The 27,510-nt window shown below is 43.9% G+C and overlaps 1 protein-coding gene across 2 annotated transcripts; it reads right to left on the minus strand.

Moving 5' to 3' along the window:
* Positions 1–23,679: 23,679 nt before the first annotated feature.
* On the minus strand, positions 23,680–26,777 carry LOC115199706 (peptidyl-prolyl cis-trans isomerase C). Of its 2 annotated transcripts, XM_029762045.1 has the most exons (6): positions 26,483–26,777; positions 26,319–26,368; positions 25,381–25,494; positions 24,913–25,006; positions 24,418–24,602; positions 23,680–24,254 (listed from the first exon to the last, which is right to left on the minus strand). In XM_029762045.1, exons 1-6 carry the CDS (start codon positions 26,487–26,489, stop codon positions 24,126–24,128), a joined length of 579 nt encoding a protein of 192 aa, XP_029617905.1. In that variant the 5' UTR covers positions 26,490–26,777; the 3' UTR covers positions 23,680–24,125. The 2 variants fall into 2 exon arrangements, with proteins under 2 accessions (XP_029617905.1, XP_029617903.1); XM_029762043.1 differs by having other exon boundaries at positions 26,319–26,777.
* Between the last annotated feature and the right edge of the window lie 733 nt (positions 26,778–27,510).

Genomic DNA, 27,510 nt, shown 5'->3' on the forward strand with positions numbered 1-27,510 from the left:
TGGTGAAGGCTAAACTTGCCGGGTGTCTAAATAGCTAGCCCGTGATGGCTGGGCTATGTACTTAGAATATTGCAAAATGAGCTTCATCCGAAAAGCTATTTTAAAATCGGAGATATCGAGTGCATAGAGGAGTTCTGTATCTATAATTCTTAAAATAATTGTTATGCTTTTTGTGAACGTTTATCGTGAGTAATTTAGTAAATTGTTAGTAAATTCCCCGGAAGTTTGCGGGGGGTATGCTAGTTCTGAACGTCACATGCTAATGTAAAAAGATGTTTTTTGATATAAATATGAACTTGATTGAACAAAACATGCATGTATTGTATAACATAATGTCCTAGGTGTGTCATCTGATGAAGATCATCAAAGGTTAGTGCTGCATTTAGCTGTCTTCTGGGTTTTTGTGACATTATATGCTAGCTTGAAAAATGGGTGTCTGATTATTTCTGGCTGGGTACTCTGCTGACATAATCTAATGTTTTGCTTTCGTTGTAAAGCCTTTTTGAAATCGGACAGTGTGGTTAGAGTCTTGTCTTTAAATAGCTGTAAAATAGTCATATGTTTGAAAAATTGAAGTTTTCGGATTTTAGAGGAATTTGTATTTCGCGCCACGCCCATCATTGGATATTGGAGCAGATGTTCCGCTAGCGGAACATCTAGATGTAAGAGGTTTAACAGTGAAAACAGTTTTTTTTCATTTCACAGATTACAATGACATCTCTCCCCATAGGAATACATTGCCTGCTCCCCTAAGTTCAACCTGAAGCCAATGTGGGTTATGAATGCCATATCAAACTGTCTTCGATGAAAATCCATCAGGCCACTATGAGGACTACCTGTGTTGATTCTAAGCTTCCTGGAGCAACCGGAGTGGTTAAAATCACCCTAAAAGTGTTTTGACATACCCAACCTGCAGTTTGTGAAAAACGGTGCATCCAACCCTGTATAAATCAGTCAGTTCTTAAAGTAAAGACTTAAAACTCAGGATTCTATAAAACTCTACCCCAATGAGGATATGTGTTTACTTTCAGCTTCCTGTGCCAACTGGAAGTGACTTAAATTGGGGGCATAGGGACTGTTTCGAAGAGTTAAAAAGGTCAGATCTTTCCAAAACTTCATAAGTGTGATTAGGCAACCCACATGAACTGTAAATCAGTAATTTATCACATCAGATTTCCAAGAAAAACTCACACACACACAGCAAGTACGGAATGACACAGTGTGGGGCTTACAGACACACAGAGCCAGCAATAGTTTCCTTCGTTCAAACTATCAAAGAACCGTCAGACCTAGAGCTCTGAAACTTTAGAAACCTGTTCTAGAGCTCAAGTCGATAGTGCGTGGTGAGTTATGTGGCTCTAGAATGTTCTCAGACCGAGAAACAGCCTCGTAAATCTGCAATAACTTCAATTAATTTTGACCATCACAAAAATTACGACATTTAGAAAAGTCCCAGAGTTGCAAGACTAGGTTCATTGAAACCGCCTCGGCACATAGAGACGGACCCTAACGTTTCTGTCTGATAGCTCATTCAAGGACCCCGTAGCAACGCCCAAAAAAATTGGATTTTCAGCACCAATTAAGGTCGCTGCTCGGGCACCGAATGACCTATCGAGCATTAACTTGGGATTCGGGGTCGCCTCACATAGGCCTACACATAATGTCAGAACTGGACCCGCAGCTAGAACGTACCTATGTGTTTTACGATTTTATTATGGTTTAAACAATTTAAAGGCAATGCTACCAAAAATTAAGTGAGTGTATGTAAACTTCTGACCCACTGGGAATGTGATGAAAGAAATAAAAGCTGAAATAAATCTCTCTATTATTCTGACATTTCACATTCTTAAAATAAAGTGGTGATCCTAACTGACCTAAGACAGGGAATTTTTACTAGGATTACATGTCAGGAATTGTGAAAAACTGAGTTTAAATGTTTTTGGCTAAAGTGTAGGTAAACTTCCGACTTCAACACAAACAATTTGATGTTTGTTAGGAATCTGTGAAGAAGCAGCTTATGAAAAGGATTCAGAATGTGACAATCCTCAAAAAGGAGCAGGGAGCGACTACTTCAAGAGGCCACAAAGCCTTAGATTTCAGAGCAGCCAGGAGATGTCCACTGATGAGACTGACGAATCCACCTCCTCAACCCTGATCTTGGAGAGATCCCCACAATCTAGATGCAGCATCCCAGAGGTTGAACAGTTGGGTGGTAAGTACACAAATTGAAATAGTGGATAGTGTTTCTGTATAAATGCAACTTCTACTACTCCTCTAAAGGAGGGACTAGAAACAAAGTGACTATTTAGTCTTCAGTGTTTCCTGTGGAATGAGAGGTTTGGGGAGGGGGTAGTACCAGCGGAATCACTGGTCTTAATTTCAGTCTACATTTTTAAATGTTAATTGGTTGGGTTTGTTATGTTTTCTGGCCTCAGAAACTACTGAGAGCCTACAGAACCAGGCGAGACATTATAAAACTCTACAGGAGATGTACAAAACCAAGGCCAGACCCAACCAGAAGAATGTTTCCCAGCTCCTAGACCTTGAATTCCAAGCAAGACGGGCCTTCATCAACTCTGATGCTACTTAGGAGCAGGACAGGCCTTCCAAGATACTTCAAGCGTATCCCTGCTTCAGAGAACTGGATCATGTAAGTAAATGAAGTCATTTTAAATAGGCCTATGCTTCTTTAGCCTGGTTAACACCAGACCGAATCTCAAATGAGTTAAGGTGTGGGAACTGAGCAGCGTGAGAAGCCATAGCAGGGACGGGGTAAACTACTTCGGGCAAATGTAAAACAGTGAGCTCGCGAGAATTCGGTCTGGTAGTAACCAGGCTAATGCTTCCTACGCCTCCAGCTAGATAGACAGTGTGTCAGGTTATGGATGAACTCCGGCGGATCCTCGATCGAGGGAACTCCCGCTACCTGAACTGAAGACCCGCTGGGGAACCTTTTACAGCAAGGCACAGTTTTATGGAGTGTTCAAAAAGGTAATGAAGCCACCGCTGCTGGACAAAGGTAATTACTGGCTCTGTTGACAATGGAGAATCCCATGAACGTATTCATTTTTGTTTAAATAACTGGCTGCAGTAAATCAAATCAAACTATTTTCATTTTTAACAGTGACACACTCAATCACCATGATGAAGACTTTACCAGATATATTCCCATCACCTGTGGCTCCACTGAAGAAGTTAGGACATGCAAGTGAGGCTATGCTTCACATCCTTGAGGTAAGAAATGTGTGCATGAATTAGAATTTTCATTACTTAACCATAACAAACAAAGAGTGTGAATTGTCTTTGTGGTCATATTTGTTTGTCCCTTTGTATTTGTTGGGGTCTGCAGAAGACCCCATCACCTTTCTTCAGGCGAGACCACTCTTCAGCTCTGTCGTGATTGTCTGCGAAACAAACTGCATACTGGCCATTGGAACCATGCCTGTGGTGACCTTCCAAAAGAGTACATCTATGCCAGCATGACGTATCTCATGGCATGTTATTATGCCTTTCACCTCACATATCCCAAGTGCATTGTGACACTCCTCTCTGTGCTGCAGACATAAGTCCTCTCGGACGCCATCCACGACCGGGACATGACTTCTTCATATAATAAGGCTATGGCCGAGTGGAAAAAGTTCATTACTGACTAGGGTTGCACAACACCATTTTTTCATTTCCGATCCCGATAACAGAACTGTGTATTGGCCGATCCGATATCCTTTAATAAATAGGCAGGGCGTTTGTTGTTTATTATAATAAGATTTAAGGCACTGTTATGTTTGTTATCTTCCCATTGGTCTTACATTTTCACCTTGACCACCAATGGCCTTTGTTGTTGTTTTTGCACCCTTTGTTCTGCCCATATCAGCCTTTGGATATACTCCTCAATAAAGAAGTGAAAAGAAATGAGATTAATTCTTTCTTTAAGCAAGCCAATCTCATTTCTAGTAGTAGTACAAGTACATTTATCTTAGTCAAGATTACTTATTTTAAGCACAATATGCTATTTTTCTGTAAATGCCTGGGTATATTGCCTTATTTCAAGACGATTGCAATAGCATTGGATTCTAAATTTAAGCACATTTTCCTACATAGAGAAAATTATTCTTAAATATTTTCTTTGTATCCAGACAAATTACTTGTTTTTAGTCTGAACACACTAGGTTTAAGATATGTGTGTTCTTTGAGACTAGATATTTTTACTTGTTTAATCTTAACATTTTCCTGTTCTGTTGGCAGATAATTTTTCTTATTTTAAGTAATATTTCCCTCATTTTATTGCTTTTTTTTCTTGTTTTTTAGAGCTGAATTTTTGCAGTGCAGTTCAATGTCGGGGGTACAGAGTCTCTCTCTTACCAGGATAATAATCTCAACATAATTTAATGTTGTAATGTTAAGATTTCCCTGCACTGGTATTAAGGGGCCTAGCCCGAACAATGAAAAACAGCCCCAGACCATTATTCCTCCTCCACCAAACTTTACAGTTGGCACTATGCATTGGGGCAGGTAACGCTCTCCTGGCATCCTGGCAGTCCGCCAAACCCAGATTCGTCAGACTGCCAGATGGTGAAGCGTGGTTCATCATTCTAGAGAACGCATTTCCACTGCTCCAGAGTCCAGAGGCGGCAAGCTTTACACCACTCCAGCCGACGCTTGGCATGGCGCCTGGTGATATTAGGCTTGTGTGTGGCTGCTCCGCCATGGAAACCCATTGAACTCATAAAGCTCCTGTTACGGATACAGGTATCCTGTGTGTGTATCCTGTATGTGTATTTCTTTTATCTCCTTCTCCCCTCACAGGTGACAATCATCATTCCCCCAATCAGTCCCCAATCAGAAGACACCTGTTCCTTTTCCCTCCACCAATCACAGCCCCTTTCCCTTGGTTTAAAAACCCAGTCAGTTGTTTTCTCCCCAGATCAATCTTTGTGTTCATTCTTTCAATCTCTCTCTCTCTCTCTCTCTCTCTCTCTCTCTCTCTCTCTTTCTTTCTTTCTTCCCCCCCTCTCCCCCCTAGCTCTGTATTGATCTCTTTTGTTTTGCAACTACATGTCACTTTGTCCATCCCACCTGTGAGTATTATTTTGTTAAAGTGTTGACTGTTTGTTTGGTGGGAAAAGGGGGTACTAAGACAAGTCGCCCATGGGCATACATTACCCGTAGGAATACTTTGTCTAAGTACCCTAGTTAGAACTGGGCAGACCACCCACTGTATTTTTGGTTAGTTAGCTAGCTGTTGTGGAAATAGGCTAGTCTAGCTTAGGGGTGTTTTTGATTATTGTTTCTTTGCTTGGGTCCAGCTCAGCCCCTTTTCTCACACCCCTTTACTGTGTGTTTAAAATAAACCTTTTGAGTTTGACGGTAGATTTCAGTTGTCTGTGGTTTTTGGTTCTCACTGTTCTTTCTCACTATTATAATTTGAATGATTTATGTTACGGGTCTCGTATCCATCCCCCCTAGACTGCTGGGCCAAAGGGATTCCTAATAGCTCCCGACAAACTCAAAGCTCCCGACGTTGCTTCCAGAGGCAGTTTGGAACTCGGTAGTGAGTGTTGCAACCGAGGACAGATGATTTTTACGCGCTTCAGCACTTGGCGGTCCCATTCTGTGAGCTTGTGTGGCCTACTACTTCGTGGCTGAGCTGTTGTCGCTCCGAGATGAACCACTTCACATTAGCAGCACAGTTGACCGGGGCAGCTCTAGCTGGGCAGAAATTTGACGAACTGACTTGTTGGAAAGGTGGCATCCTATAACGGTGCCACGTTGAAAGTCACTAAGCTCTTCAGTAAGGCCCTCTACTGCCAATGTTTGTCTATGGAGATTGCATGGCTGTGTGCTCGATTTTTAAAAAAATTTTTTATTATTATTATTTTTTTTTTTTTTACATCTGTCAGCAACGAGTGTGGCTGAAATAATCGTATCCACTAATTTGAAGGGGTGTCCACATACTTTTGTATATATACTGTAAGTATTCAGACCCTTTGCTATGAGACTCGGAATTCAGCTTAGGTGCGTCTTGTTTCCATTGATCATTATTGAGATGTTTCTACAACATGATTGGAGTCCACCTGTGGTAAATTCAATTGATTGTACATGATTTGGAAAGGCACACACAGTTGACAGTGCATGTCAGAGTAAAAACCAAACCATGAGCTCGAAGCAATTGTCCGTAGAGCTCTGAGACAGGATTGTGTCGAGGCACAGACCTGTGGAAGGGTACCAAAACATTTCTGTAGCATCGAAGGTCCCCAACAACACATTCTTAAATGGAAGAAGTTTGGAAGAACCAAGACTTCCTATAGCTGGCTGCCCGGCCAAACTGCGCAACCGGGGAAGAAGGGCCTTGGTCAGGGGGGTGACCAAGAACCCAATGGTCACTCTGACAGAGCTCCAGAGTTTCATGGTAGAGTGGCCAGATGGAAACCACCCCTCAGTAAAAGGCACATAACAGCCCGCTTGGAGTTAGCCAAAAGGCATCTAAAGGACTCTCAGACCATGAAAAACAAGATTCTCTGGTCTGATGAAACCAAGATTTAACTATTTGGCCTGAATGCCAAGCGTCATGTCTGGAAGAAACCTGGCACGATCCCTACGGTGAAGCATGGTTGTGGCAGCATCATGCTGTGGGGATGTTTTTCAGCGGCAGAGACTCGGAGTCTAGTCAGCATCGAGGGAAAGATGAATGGAGCAAAGTACAGAGAGATCCCGGATGAAAACCTCTCCAGAGCGCTCGACCTCAGACTGGGGCAAAGGTTCACCTTCCAACAGGACAACGACCCAAAGCACACAGCCAAGATGACGTAGGAGTGGCTTCGGGATGAGTCTCTGAATGGCCCAGCCAGAGCCCGGACTTGAACCTGATCTAACATCTCTGGAGAGTCCTGAAAATAACTGTGCAGCAACACTCCCCGTCCAACCTGAGATCTTGAGGATCTGCAGAGAAGAATGGGAGAATTCCCCAAATATAGGTGTGCCAAGCTTGTAGGATCATACCCAAGATGACTCGAGGCTGTAATCGCTGTCAGGTGCATCAACAACTTACTGAGTAAAGGGTCTGAATACTTACGTAAATTTAACATTTCAGTCTTTTATTTTTAATAAATAAGTAAACAATTCTAAAAAAACTGTTTTTGCTTTGTCATTATGGGTTATTGTGTGTAGATTGATTTGGAGAAAACAAAACAATTGAATACATTTTAGAATAAGGTAACAAATACATAAAACAATTACACATTTTGTTAACTAGGCAAATCAGTTTAGAACAAATTCTTATTTACAATAGCAGCCTAGGAACAACTGCCTTGTTCAGGGGCAGAATGAGAGATTTTTATCATGTAAGCTCGGGGATTTGATCTAGCAACCTCTCGGTTACTGGGTCAAAGCGCTAACCACTAGGCTAACTGCCTCCTCAAAAGTCAAGCGGTCTGAATACTTCAGAACAAACTTCCTTTAGATTTCTTTGGGGTACTATCTGTTGTTCCATGTAGTGAATCTGTTATTCAATGCATTTGTATGGGCTAATAGCAGTAAGGCCAAAACTATTATTATTTGATACTTCAAGGGGTCTTAAAATGTAAAATCAAATAGCTAAAAGATTCCCCCCATCCTCTGCCTTAGACTCTTATGGGTTAATTAAATACTTTCTGATGTATTTTTAGGGGGAAAGGGATTGGAAAACTTGGAAGACTACGAAACTCAATGTAGTCAAGATATTTTGAATGTACGACGCAATTTTACCGTTCTTATAGAAGCACCATTTGTCCCAATGATGATCCGTTATATTTTTGTAAGTTTAATGTTTGTTTTCCCCCCAATAAAATTTCCATGAAATATTATACAACAGTCCTGTAATTGAACTTGAAAGGATGTGTGGATGGGTCTGGAGGAGGCAACGGTAAGATTATACATGGCACCCTATTTCCTACAAAGTGCACTACTTTTGATCCCTACGGACCCTGGTCAAAAATGGGGCCACTGCAGAGGGAATAGGGTGCTATTTGGTACACAAACTCAGTGAGCTGAGAGGAACACTGTTTTTTCTTCATTAGTCTCTGTGAGAAGAGTGTTAAATAATATTCATGACCGGGTTAGTCATTATTTACCTCCGTTTCTACCGGCTCAAGTGATTTTATCAATCAATAGGGATGCAGAGCAGTACAGAAAATTTTTCTGCCTGATATAATCACAGGCTTAAATAAATGGATTAGCAGACCCACTATCTTTAAATAGATCTGGATGATGATGTTCCATCCATCTTTTTGATCTGCTGATAACTGAAATCCATCTGTGTTTCTATCAGGCCCTGGCTCTCTCCCGAGTCCACAGGTTTTGGGAAGGTGGCCCAGGAATGTAAGACAACTCAGACTGGACTATCATTTGTCAATAGGCTGTGAAAATATACTGAACAAAAATATAAAATGCAACACACAACAATTTCAATGATTTTACTGAGTTACAGTTCATATAAGGAAATCAGTCAGTTGAAATCAATTAATTAGGCCCTTATCTATGGATTTCACATTCCTGGGCATGGCCGCCACCACCGGAGGGCATAGGCCCACCCAGTGGGGAACGAGGCCCAGCCAATCAAAATGAGTTTTTCCCCACAAAAGTGCATTATTACAGACATAAATTCTCCTCTAGTTTCATCAGCTGTCCGGGTGGATGGTCTCAGATGGTCCCTCAGCTGAAGAAGCCGGATGTGGAGGTCCTGGCCTGGCGTGGTTACACGTGGTCTGCGGTTGTGAGGCCAGTTGGATGTACTGCCAAATTCTTTAAAACAGCGTTGGAGGCGGCTTATGGTAGAGAAATTAACATAAAATTATCTGGCAACAGCTCTGGTGGACATTCCTGCAGTCAGCATGCCAATTGCATGCTCCCTCAAAACGTGAGACATCTGTGGCATTGTGTTGTGTGACAAAACGGCACATTTGATTAGTATTGCCCAACACATGTATTAATATTTTGTGTCACTGAACCACAGGAGTCTTTCTTCTGAACCAGAGGTTTTTGCTGCTAAGCCAACTGAGAACAGTAGGCCTTGCTTTAATCTGATTAACACGTTGTTACTTGTAGCATTTAATGTAATGTTCTCCAGCTATGTTTTTCACAGCTTGCTGCATCTAATATGGCCAGCCCTGCTTGATTATGCACTTGTTAATTGGTCATTTTCACTGATGGTTGTTAATTGGTCATTTTCACTGATGGTTGTTATTAGAAGGGTAATTTCACTGCTGGACGTAAAATCTCTGCAGAGCATGGCCGCTCAGTAAGGTCCATTTATTCCCAGGCCAAGTCTAATTACTCTGCCTGGCCTGCCGCAGGTATGGGCCGCTTTGATCCACGTCACAGCCGCCCCAGCACAGCACCCGATAAGAAAATATTCATTGTTTGCTTTGCTTTGTCTCCCAAGGGATCCCAGTGGAGGCTGGTGACTTGAAAAAATTAGGATGATGGGAGACCCACGGTATAGGCGCGTAACGCACGGAGACGACTAAGTGTGTTTCATAAATCGTCAAAGACTAATTATTTTAACCTAAATCATTTAATAAAGACATTTATAGTATATTATGGGAATGGGAATGGGAGGGATACTTACACTGTGTTGGAAAGGGATCACAGCAGTGATTGAATGAGGGTATGAGGCATGAGTTGAGGTGATCAGAGGCTTGACCAGTGCAGGACAGGATTTGACGTGGCTTCAGTTCATGTCAGGAGAAAGTTGACAAAGGTAGTGGAGTGGAGTGGAGTGGAGTAGTCATCACCTCTTAATCAGGGAACAGGAGAGGACTTAGCTGTAAATACAAATAGCAGATACATTCCATTATAGCTGCGCCATCATACGTTTGAACAATGAGTTTCTCTATGAACTTAAACATCACAAAATTCATAAAGTCAAACACAGACTGCGCATCTCGCCCACTTGACATATGAAAGTATCCCAAGAAACGTTCATGAATAAAGCCCTGATCATCCACATACCTAGGTCCCAGAGCAGTGGGGCAATTTTTACCCCTGGGGCCTGGAGTTTTTCATTATATCTTAACCTAACTAGGAAAACTCTGGACCCTATAAGGTTTGACAGTGATTAATCAGATGTAAAAAGGTTTTATATGGGCTATGATGGGACCAGTTTCCCTAATCAGGTCACAAAAACTCCTGAAAAAAACTCCTGGCCCTGGGGGAGTGAAAACCCTGTCATTTAGACTAGATTGGAAGGGGATTTCCTCTACCCAGACACAGACAACAACTGATAGAACTCACAGGGCTGAGCTTGCTTTATGCATGTTTGCATCATGCAGGCCTATGCAACTGTAGGCCTTACAAAACATTTACTCACATCCATCATCACTATTATGTCGATTGATTAATTCCAGTTAATCATTATGGATTAAAAACGTATAGGCAGCCTAGCCAGCCCAATTTTGAATATAAACAAAATCTGATCACATTCACATTTTCTCCTGACACACAAATGGGCTATAAATACCCTGACCAGATGGACAGGGCGCATAGGCTGTATTTCTGCTGCTCTTATTAGTAGCCTACAGTTGATCTGACTGAAAAATAGTCTCGTTTTCATCCCCTACAGCATGTCAGATTTGATGTTTAGGTGTAGCCTAGGCTGCTGCAACATTTATATCATGAGTTTTTGCTTGTGTCTGTCCGGAGTGATTATTTTATTTTATTTTATTTCACCTTTATTTAACCAGGTAGGCAAGTTGAGAACAGGTTCTCATTTACAACTGCGACCTGTCCAAGATAAAGCAAAGCAGTTTGACACATACAACAACACAGAATCACACATGGAGTAAAACAAACAGTCAATAATACAGTAGAAAAATAAGTATATATAGTGTTATCATCTTTGCTAAATAAATACCAGAGGAAAGTGGAAAGTCTAATTCAGAGCACGCGAAAAAATGCTCTGCGTCAAACTCTCTTTAATCTTTTAATGGGTGATACAAGACCATGGTGCTTGCCTACGGAGCTGTGAGGGGAACGGCACCTCCATACCTTCAGGCTCTGATCAGGCCCTACACCCAAACAAGGGCACTGCATTCATCCACCTCTGGCCTGCTGGCCGCCCTACCTCTGAGGAAGCACGGTTCCCGCTCAGCCCAGTCCAAACTGTTCACTGCTCTGGCACCCCAATGGTGGAACAAGCTCCCTCACGACGCCAGGACAGCGGAGTCAATCACCACCTTCCGGAGACACCTGAAACCCCACCTCTTTAAGGAATACCTGGGATAGGATAAAGTAATCCTTCTAACCCCCCCCCCTTAAAAGATTTAGATGCACTATTGTAAAGTGGTTGTTCCACTGGATATCATAAGGTGAATGCACCAATTTGTAAGTCGCTCTGGATAAGAGCGTCTGCTAAATGACTTAAATGTAAATGTAAATGTAATATGTGATGCGATGGAAGCTATCAAATCATTCGGAATTGTTTTCGACATCCCACAAAAGACAGTCGAAAGCAATTAACGTAAACTCACCCCATTCCGTACAAATGTGCGCAACCGCGACATTCAAATGAGGCTGCAAAGAAAACTAATGGGACTGAAGCGACTGTGTTGACTTCAAAATCTGGAGTGTGAACTACGTTTCTATTCAAGCGTTGATCGACATGGTAATGGCTCTATAGTATTGGAGAAAAGTTGAAAAAACGGACCCTCCGTTACATCGTGACGTGTCATGCCGTAACATACAGCACGCATAAAGCAACTATTTCTGTCTTACAATCTCTCTCCACCAGGTGTAGCACTTCTCTCATCGTTTAAAAACAAGAAATGGACAGTGACGGGGGTAAGGGGGATATTTAGTCAATTTTTGCGTAATCACTGCAAGCGATCATGAATCTCAAAGACAATGTTTACTTCTGAAGATCACTTTAGCACCGCACTAAAAACCCGATTCAAATTCGACACAAACCTTCAAATAGGTATGTAATGACACATTATATTAACTCTTTATGGTGTTTTATTTACATTTTAGAGGCGATAAGGTGATAAATTGGACAGATCGAGTGAAAAAAAAAACGTTTTCCCACACGATATCTCTCCTTCTGACTATCACGCATTATTTTCGCTTCCCCACCGGCCATTTTTAAAAAGACCCGACGGAGTTCATTGCCTTCTTGAATCATGCAGAAACAGGCAGCGTGGAGGTCATGCAATTGATTCTGTTGGAAAGGGGAGAAATTGTGCTTTACAATGGTATTGATATTACAGTTGATCTGGAACTATTACGTTTTTGTGGCGCTAAAATAAGGTCAATTGTACGGACCAAGGCGATGTACAAAAGTGAGTGAGTTTACATTACCTCTGCAAGCGCCTTGTACTTGCCCTTGTCGGTGGAACTTTCCATCTCGCCGTGTCCTCTAAAAGCAAATTCTTGCCTGCCCAAAAACGCAGGCAAGTCCAGCAATACAGGTGGCTTGATGAAAGGCTCCCTGTTAATTAACCAGCTATACTTCTGATACCGGGTGGTTTTGAACGCCCTCACCTTTTCATCCTTCTTCATGAAACTGATCTCAGGCAGAGGTCGACGCTCGCTTTTAATTCATACCTTTTCTGTGTACCCCAGAGAATGAAAGGGGTTCTTCAACAAAAAGTCCACAACATTTTCGGCAGCGTTGGCCATTCTACCATTCTGGCACAGAAAACTGCACACTCATGCTGGTACAGAAGCTAGCTAGCTAGCTACTGAAGTTAGCAAGGCAAATTTAAATAAATTGCACTTACTGGACACAAAAAGAAAGTTATAAAACCAAGAAAACAATTTAGAATATACCTCCTCAGTCTCCTGTAATTTGTAAAAAATAATTAGAGTTGAATAATATCCCAAAAATGCTCAATTACTTTTCACTCTTAATCTCTAACCAACAATGTCACCAAGCTTCTCAACACATAAAACCCCCATAATGCTCTGTGGCACAATCACAATACAACTCAATAGGTTCATTCTCTGATCCTGTCACAACGTCCACAGAAGGTGGCGCCTCTCCTCGGTCAGGCGGTGCTCGGCGGTCGTCGTCGCCGGCCTACTAGCTGCCACCGATCTATGTTTCAGTGTCTGTTAGTTATGTCTGTTTTTGGTTGCACCTGTTTCGTGTTTGTCATTAGTGGGGAGGGTATTTAGTTAGTCTGTGTTTAGTCAGGATTCGTGCGGGATTGTTTTATGTTACGTGTGGTAGGCGTTGTAATTATTTAACGTAGTTGCATTTTGCTACGTATCGTTTAGGCATTAGGGTTGCCGGGCTGCGCCCCGTCTGTCTTTTAGAGTGGAGCTTTCCTCTCGTCATTTGACTTTTGTGCACCCTGCCTTATATGTGGATTTTGCCCCTTGGCAGTATTAAATTACGTTTGTTCAAATGGACCTCAGTCTCCTGTGCCTGACTCATCCTCCAAGTGTTCTATCTGCCCGTGACAGAATCCCGCACCAAAATATGGAGTCAGCAGGAGCCGAAGCACCTTCAATGGAGGAACAGGTCTCCCAACATGCCAGCCTCCTCCACTGACTGGGCACGGCCATGGACCAGGTGCTGGCCCGTTTGGAGAGCTGGGAGAGAGTCGCTCCCTCACCCCTACCAGTGCCTGCGCCCATACCGGTACCCACCGAACCCAGTACAAGCGGGATCCGGATCATGGCTCCCAGGGAGTTTGATGGGACAGCCGCCGGGTGCAAGGGGTTTTTGCTACAGTTGGACCTGTACTTGGTGACCATCCGGCCCTCTCCCTCCGATGAAGAGCGCGTGAGCGTCCTCGTCTCGTGCCTCACGGGTAGAGCCCTGGAATGGGCCAACGCCGTCTGGGAGGGCCCAGACTCAGCTAAGGACGACTACCCAGAGTTCACCCGCCGCTTCCGGGCGGTATTCGATCATCCCCCGCAGGGCAAGGCGGCGGGTGAGTGATTATTTCACCTGAGGCAGGAGACGAGGAGCACTCAGGAATTTGCCCTGGAGTTCCGGACTCTAGCCGCCGGATCGGGGTGGAATGAGCGGGCCCTGATTGACCACTAAAGGTGTAGTCTACGTGAGGACGTCCGCCGGGAGCTGGCTTGCCGGGACCATACAACCACCCTGGACCAGCTGATTGATTTGTCCATCAGGCTGGACAACCTGCTGGCTGCCCGGGGACGTTCCAGTCGGGGCCTGTTCGTTCCACCTCCCAGCCCTCCTACTCCAACGCCCATGGAGATAGGAGGGGCTGCTGCTAGGAGGACCGGAGGGGGGGGCCTCTCCTGCACCCACTGTGGTCGTAGAGGACACACTGCGGACCGGTGCTGGAGAGGTCCTCCCGGGAATTCAGATGGCAGGCAGAGCACCACATCGACCCCCCCAGGTGAGTCAGCACCAGCACCAGCCACACCCAGAGCCCCCTGTCGACCACATGTACGCCTCTGTTTGTTTTCCTGAGTTTTCCCCTCACTCCCAGTATAAGGCACTAGTCGATTCAGGCGCAGCTGGGTGCTTTATGTACGGTAGGGTCGCTGATAAGTTAGGGATTCCCCTGGTTAAACTGGACCAACCCTTCCCCGTGCACGCTATAGATAGTCGACCACTAGGGTCTGGCCAAGTGAGGGAGGTAACAGTGCCATTGGTCATGGTGATGCGGGGGGGGGGGTCATGAGGAACGTATCAGCCTTTTCCTTATTGATTCCCCGGCGATTCCGGTGGTACTGGGAATTCCCTGGCTAGCCACTCACAACCCGAAAATTTAGTGGAGAGGGCTCTTAAGGGGTGGTCGAGGGAGTGTTCAGGCAGGTGTATAGGAGTTTCCATCGGTGCGACCACGGTGGAAAGTCCAGATCCAGTCTCCACCGTGCACATTCCCTCTGAATATGCCGATTTGGCTATCGCCTTCAGTAAAACGAAGGTGACTCAATTACCCCCTCATCGACGAGGGGATTGTGTGATAAACCTCCAGGCTGGCGCAGCCTTTCCTAGGAGTCACGTGTATCCTCTGTCTCAGGAGGAGACAGCGGCTATGGAGACATATGTCGCTGAATCCTTGAGACAGGGATACATTCGGCTGTCCAAGTCACCCGTCTCCTCAAGCTTCTTTTTTTGTGAAGAAGAAGGAGGGAGGTTTGCGCCCGTGCATTGATTATAGAGGTCTAAATTCCATCACGGTGGGTTTCAGTTACCCGCTACCTCTCATCGCTACGGCAGTGGAGTCTTTTCACGGGGCGCGCTTCTTCACTAAACTAGATCTCAGGAGTGCGTATAACCTGGTGCGTATCCGAGATGGAGACGAGTGGAAAACCGCATTTAGTACCACATCTGGCCATTATGAGTACCTCGTCATACCGTATGGGTTAAAGAATGCTCCCGCCGTTTTCCAATCCTTTGTAGACGAGGTTCTCAGAGACCTGCTCGGTCAGGGTGTGGTGGTCTACATCGATGACATTCTGATCTACTCCGCCACACGCGCCGAGCATGTGTCTCTGGTGCGCAAAGTGCTTTGGCGGCTGCTGGAGCATGACCTGTACGTCAAGGCTGAGAAATGTGAGTTTTCCAAACGATCCGTCTCTTTTCTGGGATATCGTATTTCCACCAACGGGGTGGGGATGGAATGTGATCCTGTTACAGACGTGCGTAATTGGCCGACTCCAAGAACGGTGAAGGAGGTGCAGCGGTTCTTGGGGTTTGCTAATTACTACCAGAGGTTTATCCGGGGCTTTGGTCAGGTGGCAGCTCCCATTACCTCACTGATGAAGGGTGGCCCGGTGCAGCTGCGGTGGACGGCCGAGGCGGACAGGGCCTTTAGTTGTCTGAAGGCTCTGTTTACTGACGCGCATCCGGACCCCTCTTTGCCATTCATAATGGAGGTGGACGCGTCCGAGGCTGGAGTAGGAGCGGTGCTGTTGCAGCGCTCGGGCGCGCCGCCGAAGCTTCGACCATGTGCTTTTTTTCTAAGAAGCCGAGTCCGGCGGAGGGCAACTATAATGTGGGGGACCGGGAGCTGTTGGCCGTGGTCAGGGCTCTGAAAGTGTGGAGACATTGGCTTGAGGGGGCACGACACCCTTTCCTCATCTGGACCGATCATCGTAACCTGGAGTACATTCGGGCAGCGAGGAGACTTAATCCTCGGCAGGCCAGGTGGGCCATGTTCTTTACAAGGTTTCGTTTCACCTTGTCGTACATTCCAGGTTCCCGGAACCTGAAGGCCGACGCACTGTCGCGTCTCCACGACACCGAGGAGCAGACCATCGATCCTACTCCCATTCTCCCTGCGTCCTGTCTGGTGGCACCAGTGGTTTGGGAGGTGGATGCGGACATCGATCGGGCGGGGCAGTCAGAACCCACTCCACCTCAGTGTCCTGCGAGCCGGAAGTAAGTTCCGCTCGAGGTTCGTGATCGTCTGATCCGGTGGTCGCACACTCTACCCTCCTCGGGTCATCCTGGGGTGGAACGGACAGTGCAGGCCTTGAGAGGGAAGTACTGGTGGCCCTAAAACGATGCCGAATGATAATTATTTTCCTGACACTGGTCACAGACCCAAACAAGATTACTTTGAATATAGCCAAAAGGAGCGTGATAAAATCATTGTTTCGGAGTCCCTTTTTGACATGCCGGGAGGTAATTCTGACCTCTCGAAAGAACTGTTACATTTATCTAAGCGCCAGACGAGAACGCATCTACATATAGTCACTCTTGGTGATTACGTGCGTCAAGGCATTATTCCACGGGGACTCAGGTGGCAAAAAGAGCCATCATTGGGACAGCGCACAGATGATTTCTGTGAGCGCTGGTGTGCCATCCTGAACAAGTGCTCTATTGATTTAATGACATTAATTGTTGACCAGTTGAAAAAGGATTTTAGTGAAATGGATAATACGATTAAAGAAAAACGCACAGCTCTACAAATGGCTGTTAATGATGATGGCATATTCAATGAACTGATGAAAACTAATCAAGCGCTCCAGGACAAGTTGTCTACAGAAATAAAGGAACTTAAAATCAAGAAATTCAACCAAGACAAAAAAGACAAGGCCGCAGATAAAGTCTACTTTTGGAGAAACCCTGACAAAGGAGGTCCTGCTCCTCTCCATGGCGGACGCAGGAGGGATGACACTTACTTTGATCCACCCCCGTCTGACCAACACTCTACAACCAGCGCCTCATCGGCTTCCAGTGGCAGTTTTTTATTCAACGATAGACTGGGCCAACGGAAGGGTGCAGTTGGCCGCAGGCACGCGCATCGACGAGATGCCGCACCCGACGGGGTAAGAAGAAACAACTATCAGAGGCAGAGGAGACCGTTCACACGGTCCCAGAACCCACGGGACTGAGTGTCTTTAATTTATCAAGCAAGATATTGAGCCCTGCCCATGTCTCTTTGCTTAATAAAGGGTTATCTTTTGTGCCTACAACACAGTGTAACAATTTTGATGTTAAGGTAGACATGTTCAAGTTTTTTAGAAACATCCGTTTAAGGGAATACTTTAGCTCCCCTAATCCTGACATTTCTATTGAACCAGTAGGTTACTCACCTGTACATACTCCGACTCCTTTTAGAAGCAAGAGTTATTTTGTACCTCCAGCCAATCGCAATCACTCTATCGAGACATATTACAGACTTGTTGAAAAAGATGTTGCTCATCTCCTTAAGAATAAACAGGAGTTCAAATCTTTCCATAATTTATCTAAGGATGAAAAACAAGCTTTGCTTGATTTACAATCCGATACGTCAGTCCTTATTCGTCCTGCTGATAAGGGTGGGTCGGTTGTACTCATGGATAGGACAGCTTATGTAAATGAGTGTCATAGACAACTGCTTGACAACACCTTTTACAAGAAACTCAGAACTGACCCTACTTCCCAATTTCAGAATACTATCTTTACTGTCCTAGATGGTTGTTTAAATTCTGGTCAGATAACCAAAAAAGAATATGACTTTCTGGCCATTCAACACCCTAAAATTGCCACTTTCTACACTTTGCCGAAATTACACAAGAATGTTACAAACGCTCCAGGGCGCCCTATTGTAGCGAGCATTGATGCAGTAACGGCCCCTCTATCTACTTTTGTTGACTTTTTTATTAGACCACTCGCAGAACAGCTCCCCTCCTTTGTAAAGGACACCAGCAGTATGATCTCTATCATTGAATCTCTTGATCCTCTCCCTGAGAACACCTTGTTAGTTACTTTTGATGTTGTCGTTATACACAAATATTCCACACGAGGGCGGTATTGAAGCCATAGAACATTTTCTTCTGCAACGTGACCCTAATGAACTACCTTCCAGTTCCTGCATTATAACATTGGCTGAAATAGTACTCACACATAACTATTTCATGTTTCTAAATGATTTCTTTATTCAGACGAAGGGTACTGCTATGGGATCCCCCATGGCTCCTAACTATGCTAATTTGTATGTGGGTTACATGGAGAAACAATCCATTTTCAACCCTCTCAGAAATGTTTTCTTGCCTAACATCATTATTTGGAAACGGTATATTGATGATATTTTTGTTCTATGGAGGGGTGATGCAGAACAGCTCCAGGCATTCCATGCTTTTCTTAACTCCTGTTCTGAACATTTGAGATTTACTATGCAATCTGACACACGTCAAATCAGTTTTCTTGATCTTCTGATCTTGTGTGAGGATAATGTTATATACACTGATCTTTACAGGAAACCTACTGATCGTAACAGTTTGTTGAGGGCTGACAGTTGTCACCCACTTCCATTGAAAAACAGTTTGCCCTACAGCCAATTCTGTCGAATCAAAAGAATTTGTATAAAACAATCAGATTTCGACAGAAATATGGCTGAGACGCAGGATAAGTTCAAGGAGAGGGGGTACAACAATGATCAGATTAATATTGCCATTGAGAAAATTCAAAACAAAACGAGACATGACCTTTTTCAAGGTCAGTCTCGCAAAAAGACGCATTTTTGCGTTCTCACTACCCGCTATTCAAAGTGCTCTGAACAAATTAAAGGAATCGTTCACAAACATTGGCAGATTCTGAAATATGATGATAGTCTCGGTAATGTGTTTTCTGACCTTCCCCTGGTCGTATTCTCGCGGGGCAGAAATCTCAGAGACCAATTGGTACACTCTGATTTACCACCCCAAGATATTCCTGAACAACGTCTATTTGCGCCCATACTGGATGGAAATTACAAGTGTAATGGCTGTGCTCAATGCAATGGCACTTATAAATGTAGATCCTTCAAACACCCCCAAACAGGGAAATCTATCCCAATTAAAGGTGTTATTACGTGTTCCACTAAGGCAGTTATTTATCTTATAACTTGTCCTTGTGGTAAAAATTATGTGGGTAAAACAAAGCGTGAATTAAAAGTACGTATCTCAGAGCATCGTAGCACCATTAGGTGCAAAAACTTGACTTACCCACTTGCGGCCCACTTTTTGGAAGCAAACCATTCGATTTCGTCTCTGCGTTATATTGGCATCGAACATGTCACCCTCCCGAGGAGAGGGGGTGACCTTGATAATTTTTTGTTAAAATGAGAGGCTGCCTGGATCTTTAATTTAAAGACCCTTGCTCCCTTCGGTCTCAACATAGACTTTGATCTGAAGCCATTCTTGTGATTATTGTGATTTTGCCATTGTAATTGTTTGTTAGATACATTTAGACTACAAATGCTATGATTATATGCTATCCATTTGTTTGTCTTTTTGTATGTTCTTTGTATGCCATTTTTTTAATATTTGAGTTAACCAATGATATTAGGCCACACTTGGCCATGATTACAAACACCTGTGTCTCTTGACACTATATAAATGACTCATCTCGCTGTGTTTGTGATGATACCCTGATGAAGACAGCTTTGCTGTCGAAACGTTTTGCATCTGAGCTCTTAGAGTGTGCGGCTTTCCCTTATTTTCTAGTTTTCTACTCCGCAAGCCAGCACCTCGCCTTTATAGGTGTGCGTTTCTTTTTTCTAGAAAGTACTGGTGGCCCACCTTGGTTAAGGATGTCAGGCGCTATGTCTCTTCCTGTTCGGTGTGCGCCCAGTGTAAGGCTCCTAGGCACCTGCCGCGAGGGAAACTACAGCCCCTCCCTGTTCCACAGCGACCGTGGTACCACCTGTCGGTGGATTTCCTTACGGATCTCCCGCCTTCCCAGGGGAACACCACGATCCTAGTCGTTGTGGATCGGTTCTCTAAGTCCTGTCGTCTGATCCCTTTGCCCGGTCTTCCTGCAGACCATGGAGGCCCTGTTTACGCATGTCTTCCGGCACTACAGGGTGCCCGAGGACATCGTCTCTGATCGGGGTCCCCAGTTCACATCTAGGGTGTGGAAGGCGTTTATGGAGAGGCTGGGGGTCTCGGTCAGTTTGACTTCGGGTTTCCACCCCGAGAGTAATGGGCAGGTGGAACGCATCAATCAGGATGTGGGCAGGTTCCTGCGGTCCTATTGCCAGGACCGGCCGGGGGAGTGGGCGAGGTTCGTGCCATGGGCCGAGATGGCGCAGAACTCTCTGCGTCATTCCTCTACTAACCTGTCGCCTTTCCAGGTGGTGTTAGGTTACCAGCCGGTCCTGGTGCCATGGCATCAGAGCCAGATGGAGGCTCCTGCGGTGGAGGAATGGGTCCAGCGCTCGAGGGAGACCTGGAGTGCTGTCCAGGAGTGCCTGAAACAAGCTATAGGACGGCACAAGGAGAGCGCTGACCGCCGCCACAGTGAGGCCCCCGTATTTAAACCAGGGCATAGAGTCTGGCTCTCGACCCGGAACCTGCCCCTCCGCCTGCCCTGCCGGAAGCTGGGTCCGCGATTTGTGGGGCCGTTCAAAGTCCTGAGGAGAATAAACGAGGTGTGTTATAGGTTACAACTTCCTTCATATTACCGTATTAACCCCTCGTTTCATGTGTCTCTCTTCAGGCCTGTGGTAGCTGGTCCGCTGCAGGACGTTGAGGTGCGGGAGGTCCCTCCGCCTCCCCTGGACATCGGGGGGGCCCCGGCGTACACAGTCCGGTCCATCTTGGACTCCCGACGTCGCATGGGGGGCCTGCAGTACCTCGTGGACTGGGAGGGGTATGGTCCGGAGGAGAGGTGCTGGGTCCCGGCGAGTTGCAGAGATTCCACAGCCTCCGCCCGGATCGCCCAGCGCCTCGCCCTCCGGGTCGTCCCCGAGGCCGGCGTCGGCGCACTGCGGGAGCCGCGCGTCAGGGGATGGGTACTGTCACAACGTCCACAGAAGGTGGCGCCTCTCCTCGGTCGGGCGGTGCTCGGCGGTCGTCATCGCCGGCCTACTAGCTGCCACCGATCTATGTTTCAGTGTCTGTTAGTTATGTCTGTTTTTGGTTGCACCTGTTTCGTGTTTGTCATTAGTGGGGAGGTTATTTAGTTCGTCTGTGTTTAGTTAGGATTCGTGCGGGATTGTTTTATGTTACGTGTGGTAGGGGTTGTAATTATTTAACGTAGTTGCATTTTGCTACGTATCGTTTAGGCATTAGGGTTGCCGGGCTGCGCCCGTCTGTCTTTTAGAGTGGAGCTTTCCTCTCGTCATTTGACTTTTGTGCACCCTGCCTTATATGTGGATTTTGCCCCTTGGCAGTATTAAATTACGTTTGTTCAAATGGACCTCAGTCTCCTGTGCCTGACTCATCCTCCAAGTGTTCTATCTGCCCGTGACAGATCCTAATTCTATGATTGGATGGACAACATGTCAATTCATACTGCAAAAGTTTGATTGGTTGGAGGACGTCCTCCGGAAGTGGTCATAATTACCATGTATGTCTATGGAAGGGGGTGAGGCCTATGAGCCTCCTAGGTTTTGAATTAAAGTCAATGTAGCCAGAGGAGGGGAACGGAAGCTAGCTTTTCCTCCGGCTGCACCATGGTGCTACCCCAGACAGTGCTGTTGAAGTTACTGTAAACCTTCATTGTAAAACATTTTTATTCAATCAATTATTTGGTGACATATGAATATATTTAATATAGGTGTAACGGTCATCGTATGGAGTAGACCAAGGCGCAGTGGAGGCTCCTCTGAGGAGCCTCCACTGATGGACGCCAAAGCAGCAGCTACTCTTCCTTGTATCATCATTTGCGGAGCCTATTTCCTCTAGGTGACACATTAGAGAGACTAAATTAACACCACCCTCCCAATTGTTCTTAAACGTGAATTTCCCCCTGGGGGAATCTGGGCTTGTTTTCATCATTTCTGAGGCATTTCTAGGACAGTGAGATGTAATTGCCCAGGAGGAAGGCAGGTCAGTGATCCAAAAATGAATGTAGTCCTGCTTCGTGGCATTTCACGAAGGCTCTTTTTTATACTGATCGCACTATACGTTTTTGTGGGTGTTGATATGGTTGTCCTTGTTCGATAGATCCATTGGACGTATTTCAGAGGTGTTCCTATCGGCGGATTCATTGATAAATATACAAGCAGACACATTTTTTTCCAGTCTCTGAAAGACTACAACTTGTATGGGGCGGTGCTTTATGCTCTGGCCCCCGTTCCTCCCCCAAGGCGAACATTAAAACCTCTTAGATGTAATGGCAAAATTGAGATTTCTGTCTAAATAGACATATCCAAAGGTAACTGCTATTCATGTGTAATTACATGATTCTGACATGCCAAAACTTGGTGTATTTGGAAAGAATACATCTGGAACATTATGAGGAAATGATCAGGAGTTACATAGTTCAGAATACACAAGATCAAGCACACACAAAATAACCGTTTTTTTCTTTTTTATGTAATCTTTCATTGACAAGCTATAAGTGAGTGGTTGAAAAACAAGTTTTAATGACTCCAACCTAAGTGTATGTAAACTTCCGAGTTCAACTGTATATGATATGCTTGTGGATATCTCTGAAAGGCGAGCTACTGTTTCTGATAAGATTGATGAATTGCTAGGTTTCTAAAACAACTATGGATGAAACTTTTTAAAGAAAATTATTCGTATTTAACAAAGGGCATTTCCATCTAAAAGGATCCATAAGCACCAACATGTGAAATTCATAGGATCATGTCAAATTGGGTGTAAAATCAAAGCTAAGAGTCTATATTTTTGAAAAATCATGGCATATATATATATATATATATAAACCCATCCAAAAATGTTGGACTTTGATTTCTTGTCAAACAGATGGAAAATTGGGTCTTGGACAAAATCTACCAGAAAAAGTACATCAAAACACAATAATGTTGAAGAGTGCTGAACATATCTACTTTACTGTATTCTACTCTACTGTGCTATACTGTACTGTACTCTGGTCCGTACCAGCCAAATGCTCATTACAATAATAGCCAGTGTGTAGAAAAAAACTCTAATATGCAAAACAAGTTCAATAACCAAAATAAATGTCAAACTCAAGGTGTCATGTCATAACTGATACCCCATTCTTTCTGCATACATATTTGAATCTTAATTATTGGAAAACGTGGTTGCATAAGAAACTGAGGGAGATTTTACCGTAATTCTATTACCAAACTTTGCATCTGCGCAGTTCTTTTAGTAAATGTAAGTGTTAATTGTTCAAAGTAGTCATTGTGCATGGAGTTATATGGTTTGTTAAACTTGGAAATCAATGTTTTTGTTTGGCATACATTTTAAAGTGAAACATCTGAGTCAAGTGTAATTCGGTTACCGTGGAATTGCCCTGAAGTAATCACTAGCAATTTTCTATGCAATTGTGCAATAGTTTGAAATATTAATAACTTTGCAGCTTACTACTACATCTTCCAGATTAATCCCCACAATTTAATTTCTCATAAATAATAAAACTTACTCACCATAACAATGCAACATATTCAAAGGGAACCTCATTAACATATTCAAACACATTTCACAACATACAGCTGCTGTGATTACATTTGATATGTGAAAATAAGTAAAGTATTGTATACTTTGTGTAGTCTTTCAACATTGTAAAAAACTACAAGTTGTTTCAGCTTAGCATGACAAAGTGCTGGGTGGATAGTGCAAATGACATACTGATCATATTGGCAGTTAATGAGTGTAGGTTAACAAACTAAATTACAACAGTTTTAAGATATTAATTGTAAATGACATCTTCTCATAATGACTGAATTCATTGTATTAATTTTGTTAAGTTAGTATACACATGAGAGAGCCATAAACTGTATAATATTTCTCTGAATACAGTAACACGCATAGTGATAACCCTACCAACCCTCCACATCCACAATAAATGGCTCTTTGACTTCTATCTTCCCACTGTTGACAATGACACACTCTGTGTATGGCAGGTTCCGGTCATTTGTGTCTTGGAGCTCGATGGTGTGAACCACAGACTGAAAAAATAAGATTAGAATATGTATTAGTGTTGAATTGGACCACTATGTATCACCTGTGTGTGTGTGTGTGTGTCAGATGATTTTCCAATGTCTGTGGCCACAAAAACAATTCAAACTCTAACAGCAAATTGTGAGCCTCCAGTAGTGTGCCTCCACTTACCATGCCCTCCAGGATCTTCCCAAACACCACGTGCTTCCCGTCCAGCCAAGGAGCCCTGGACGCAGTGATGAAGAACTGAGAGCCATTGGTGTCTGGGCCCGCGTTGGCCATGCTGACCCAACCTGCTCCCATGTGCTTCAGCTTGAAGTTCTCATCATCAAATTGGTTCCCGTAAATGCTTCTACCTGTGCCAGCAAATGAGTAAACAGCATTTAGGGACTGTGTGGTGACAGATGGAGACACTGGAACTGGAGACTATGGGCCCATGTCAAAAGTAGTGCACTCTATAGGGAATATGGTTCCCTCTAGGACGGGCCCACTGAGAACTTTAAGGGAGTGTACATAACCACCTTTTCTGCTTTGTTGATGCACTATGAGAAAAACACTTACAAATTAAATGAATTATTATTATTGTTACTATTCCCAACATTCAACATGAGATCAAATGTCTAAGACAGGTCAAACTCTACGTGATCATACTTAAATCTTTCTTACCTCCATTTCCATCTCCAGCTGTGAAGTCACCTCCTTGGATCATGAAGTCCTTGATCACCCGGTGAAACGTACTTCCTTTGTAGCCATATCCTTTCTGCAAAAACAACGATTTTGGAAATTCAAATGAGTATCGCTTATCCATTTGCAATTGTGCAAGAAATATGCTGGTGATCTATTAGCTAGCAACCGTGTGTTAGAATCAAATACTGTTAATCGCACCATATTCCCAGCTTAGTGGACTACTTTTGACAAGAGCCCCTATGAGCCCTGGTAAAAAGTAAACCATTTAGGGAATAGGGTGCCATTTGAGATGAAGATGGCATGTTCAGTCTACTCTGCCAAAGCAACATCATGTCAACTCTTAAGACCTATGATCTATGGATGGATATTGGTATTCAGATGCTTTTATTTGTGTTGTTTAATCACACAACAATAACAGGTTTCACAGACAGCGTACAGTAGGCTTACCTCCCCTGTGGCAAGAGCCACAAAGTTATTCACAGTCAGGGGAACAACATCTCCAAACAGGCCAATCACGATCCGGCCAACTTCATGACCTGCCACAGTGATGTCAAAGAACACCTGGGATAGGGAGACAAACACAAAACATATGAGCTTCAATTATGTATTCATATACTGTAGACTGTAGTCTACTAGACTGTAGACTCAGTCTAGTACTGTAGACTGAGTTATACAGTACAGTTTATAGAGTAGAGTTTGTTGAGAAATGTAAAACAGAAGTGATCATATTTGACTCCTATGATATATGATATATTGGTGAACTGGAGAAAATGTCTCATCTAGTTGCACAGGCTTAAAGTCACTTTATCTTAATGGTGGCATTTGACAGTAGAACAATCTGAACCTTTGACGTTTGCCTAAATAGGCCCACTTTTTATTTACACATTTATGGATTGTAAATACATATTATACAAATTTGAATGGCTGAGATATCCCATAAACATAGGCCTACAAGCTGCATTTATAAAGGATATTTTCCTAAATGGTGCAATGGGGAATGAGTATAGCATATTATGTGGAATAGCTTGGCTTTTATAGCCCGACTCCTTCCATTCAATGCCTTGCCCATTTGGCAGTAGCCAGCCTACTTCTATATAAAAAAAAATAGGCTATGTTGAGTTTAATCTCCGGTTAATTATTCCTAGCTCCCGAGGCTCCTATGTCGATATGTGTATGCTACCAAACCGTTTAACGTAAGAATGGGATAAATACAGTGTGCTGTTATTGTGCTATACCTGTTATGAACATGTAGCTTCTCGTGCTATGTATTCAACAATGCAGCTGTTCTTTGAAGGCTTCCATCGGATTCCCCGGTGAGGCAAGCCTGTGTTTGTGTATTCTCCGACGTCGCATAAAATAACATGATAGCACGATGCTCTACTAACCTTTTCGGTCACTTTAGGTCCAACCCTTCCTCTAATACATCCGACGTTTTCTGAAAACGCAAAAGCCAAGAAAACGAGGCAGGACATCATTTGCGGCTCCATCTTGCAGACACAAAACAAATAATCTCAGCGTATCAAAGATGTCAGAAAAAAATGATTTTTACCATCCATCCTTCCTGCATGATAAAACCACACTCCAAATTGGGCCGTGTTTTAGCGGAGGGGTTGGCTTTAGAATGGAGCCCAACCTATGCTTCAACTCATTGAGAAATAAGATAGATGCTCCGAGCGCTCCTCAAACAGCCTCCCATCCGACAATGCATTGTCTATAATTTCGCTTTAAAACAGGTTTACCAATCCAACAAAGCCGTAAAGGGTTTTGTGTCCCGATCAGGAACTGCGCCCTCTGGCAATTTTAGAGACATTACAATTGCACGGCGGTTTGAGGTGAGGCTACACATCCAGCATCTGCAGCCTTTGAATTGAGGCTCGGCTATATACTCTTGTTGTCGTTGGTTATAGTTTTATTTCCCTGTATACAAACAAATGTGAATAAATTACAGCATTCAGGACATGGGTAGGCAATTTATTAAACTTTAAAAAAAAAAAAACTTTATTTAACTTGGTAAATCAGTTATGAACAAATTCGAATTTACAATGATACCCCGAACAACGCTGGGCCAATTGTGCGCCGCCCTATGGGACTCCCAAACACCGCCTGATTAAATGCAGCCTGGATTTGAACCAGGTGCTGCAGCGACCCCTCTTACGTTGAGATGCAGTGTCTTAGATGACTACGCCACTCGGGAACCCTTCCATTGACTAAGCCAAAAACTATTTTATTCCAGTGGCCAAGACTTCTGAATGACTATTTCATGTATTTAATGTATTAGTTGAAGTCAGAAGTTTACATAGATTTAGGTTGGAATCATTAAAACTCGGTTTTCAACCACTCCACATATTTCTTGTTAACAAACTATAGTTTTGCCAAGTCGGTTAGGACATCTACTTTGTGCATGAAACAAGTAATTTTTCCAACAATTGTTTACAGACAGGTTATTTCACTTAATCACAATTCCAGTGGGTCAGAAGTTTACATACACTAAGTTGACCGTGCCTGTAAACAGCTTGGAAAATTCCAGAAAATGATGTTATGGCTTTAGAAACTTCTGATAGGCTAATTGACACCATT

Source organism: Salmo trutta, chromosome 9, assembly GCF_901001165.1.
Source record: "Salmo trutta chromosome 9, fSalTru1.1, whole genome shotgun sequence".
NCBI classification, from domain to species: domain Eukaryota; kingdom Metazoa; phylum Chordata; class Actinopteri; order Salmoniformes; family Salmonidae; genus Salmo; species Salmo trutta.

Excerpts from the sequence above, each read along its gene's own strand:
- LOC115199706 (XM_029762043.1), bottom strand. The coding sequence starts at position 26,420 with ATGGAGCCGCAAATGATGTCCTGCCTCGTTTTCTTGGCTTTTGCGTTT. Across the intron at positions 24,603-24,912 it reads AGCTGGAGATGGAAATGGAG|GTAGAAGCATTTACGGGAAC; the intron begins GTAAGAAAGATT and ends TTGCTGGCACAG. Across the intron at positions 24,255-24,417 it reads GGAAGATCCTGGAGGGCATG|TCTGTGGTTCACACCATCGA; the intron begins GTAAGTGGAGGC and ends TTATTTTTTCAG.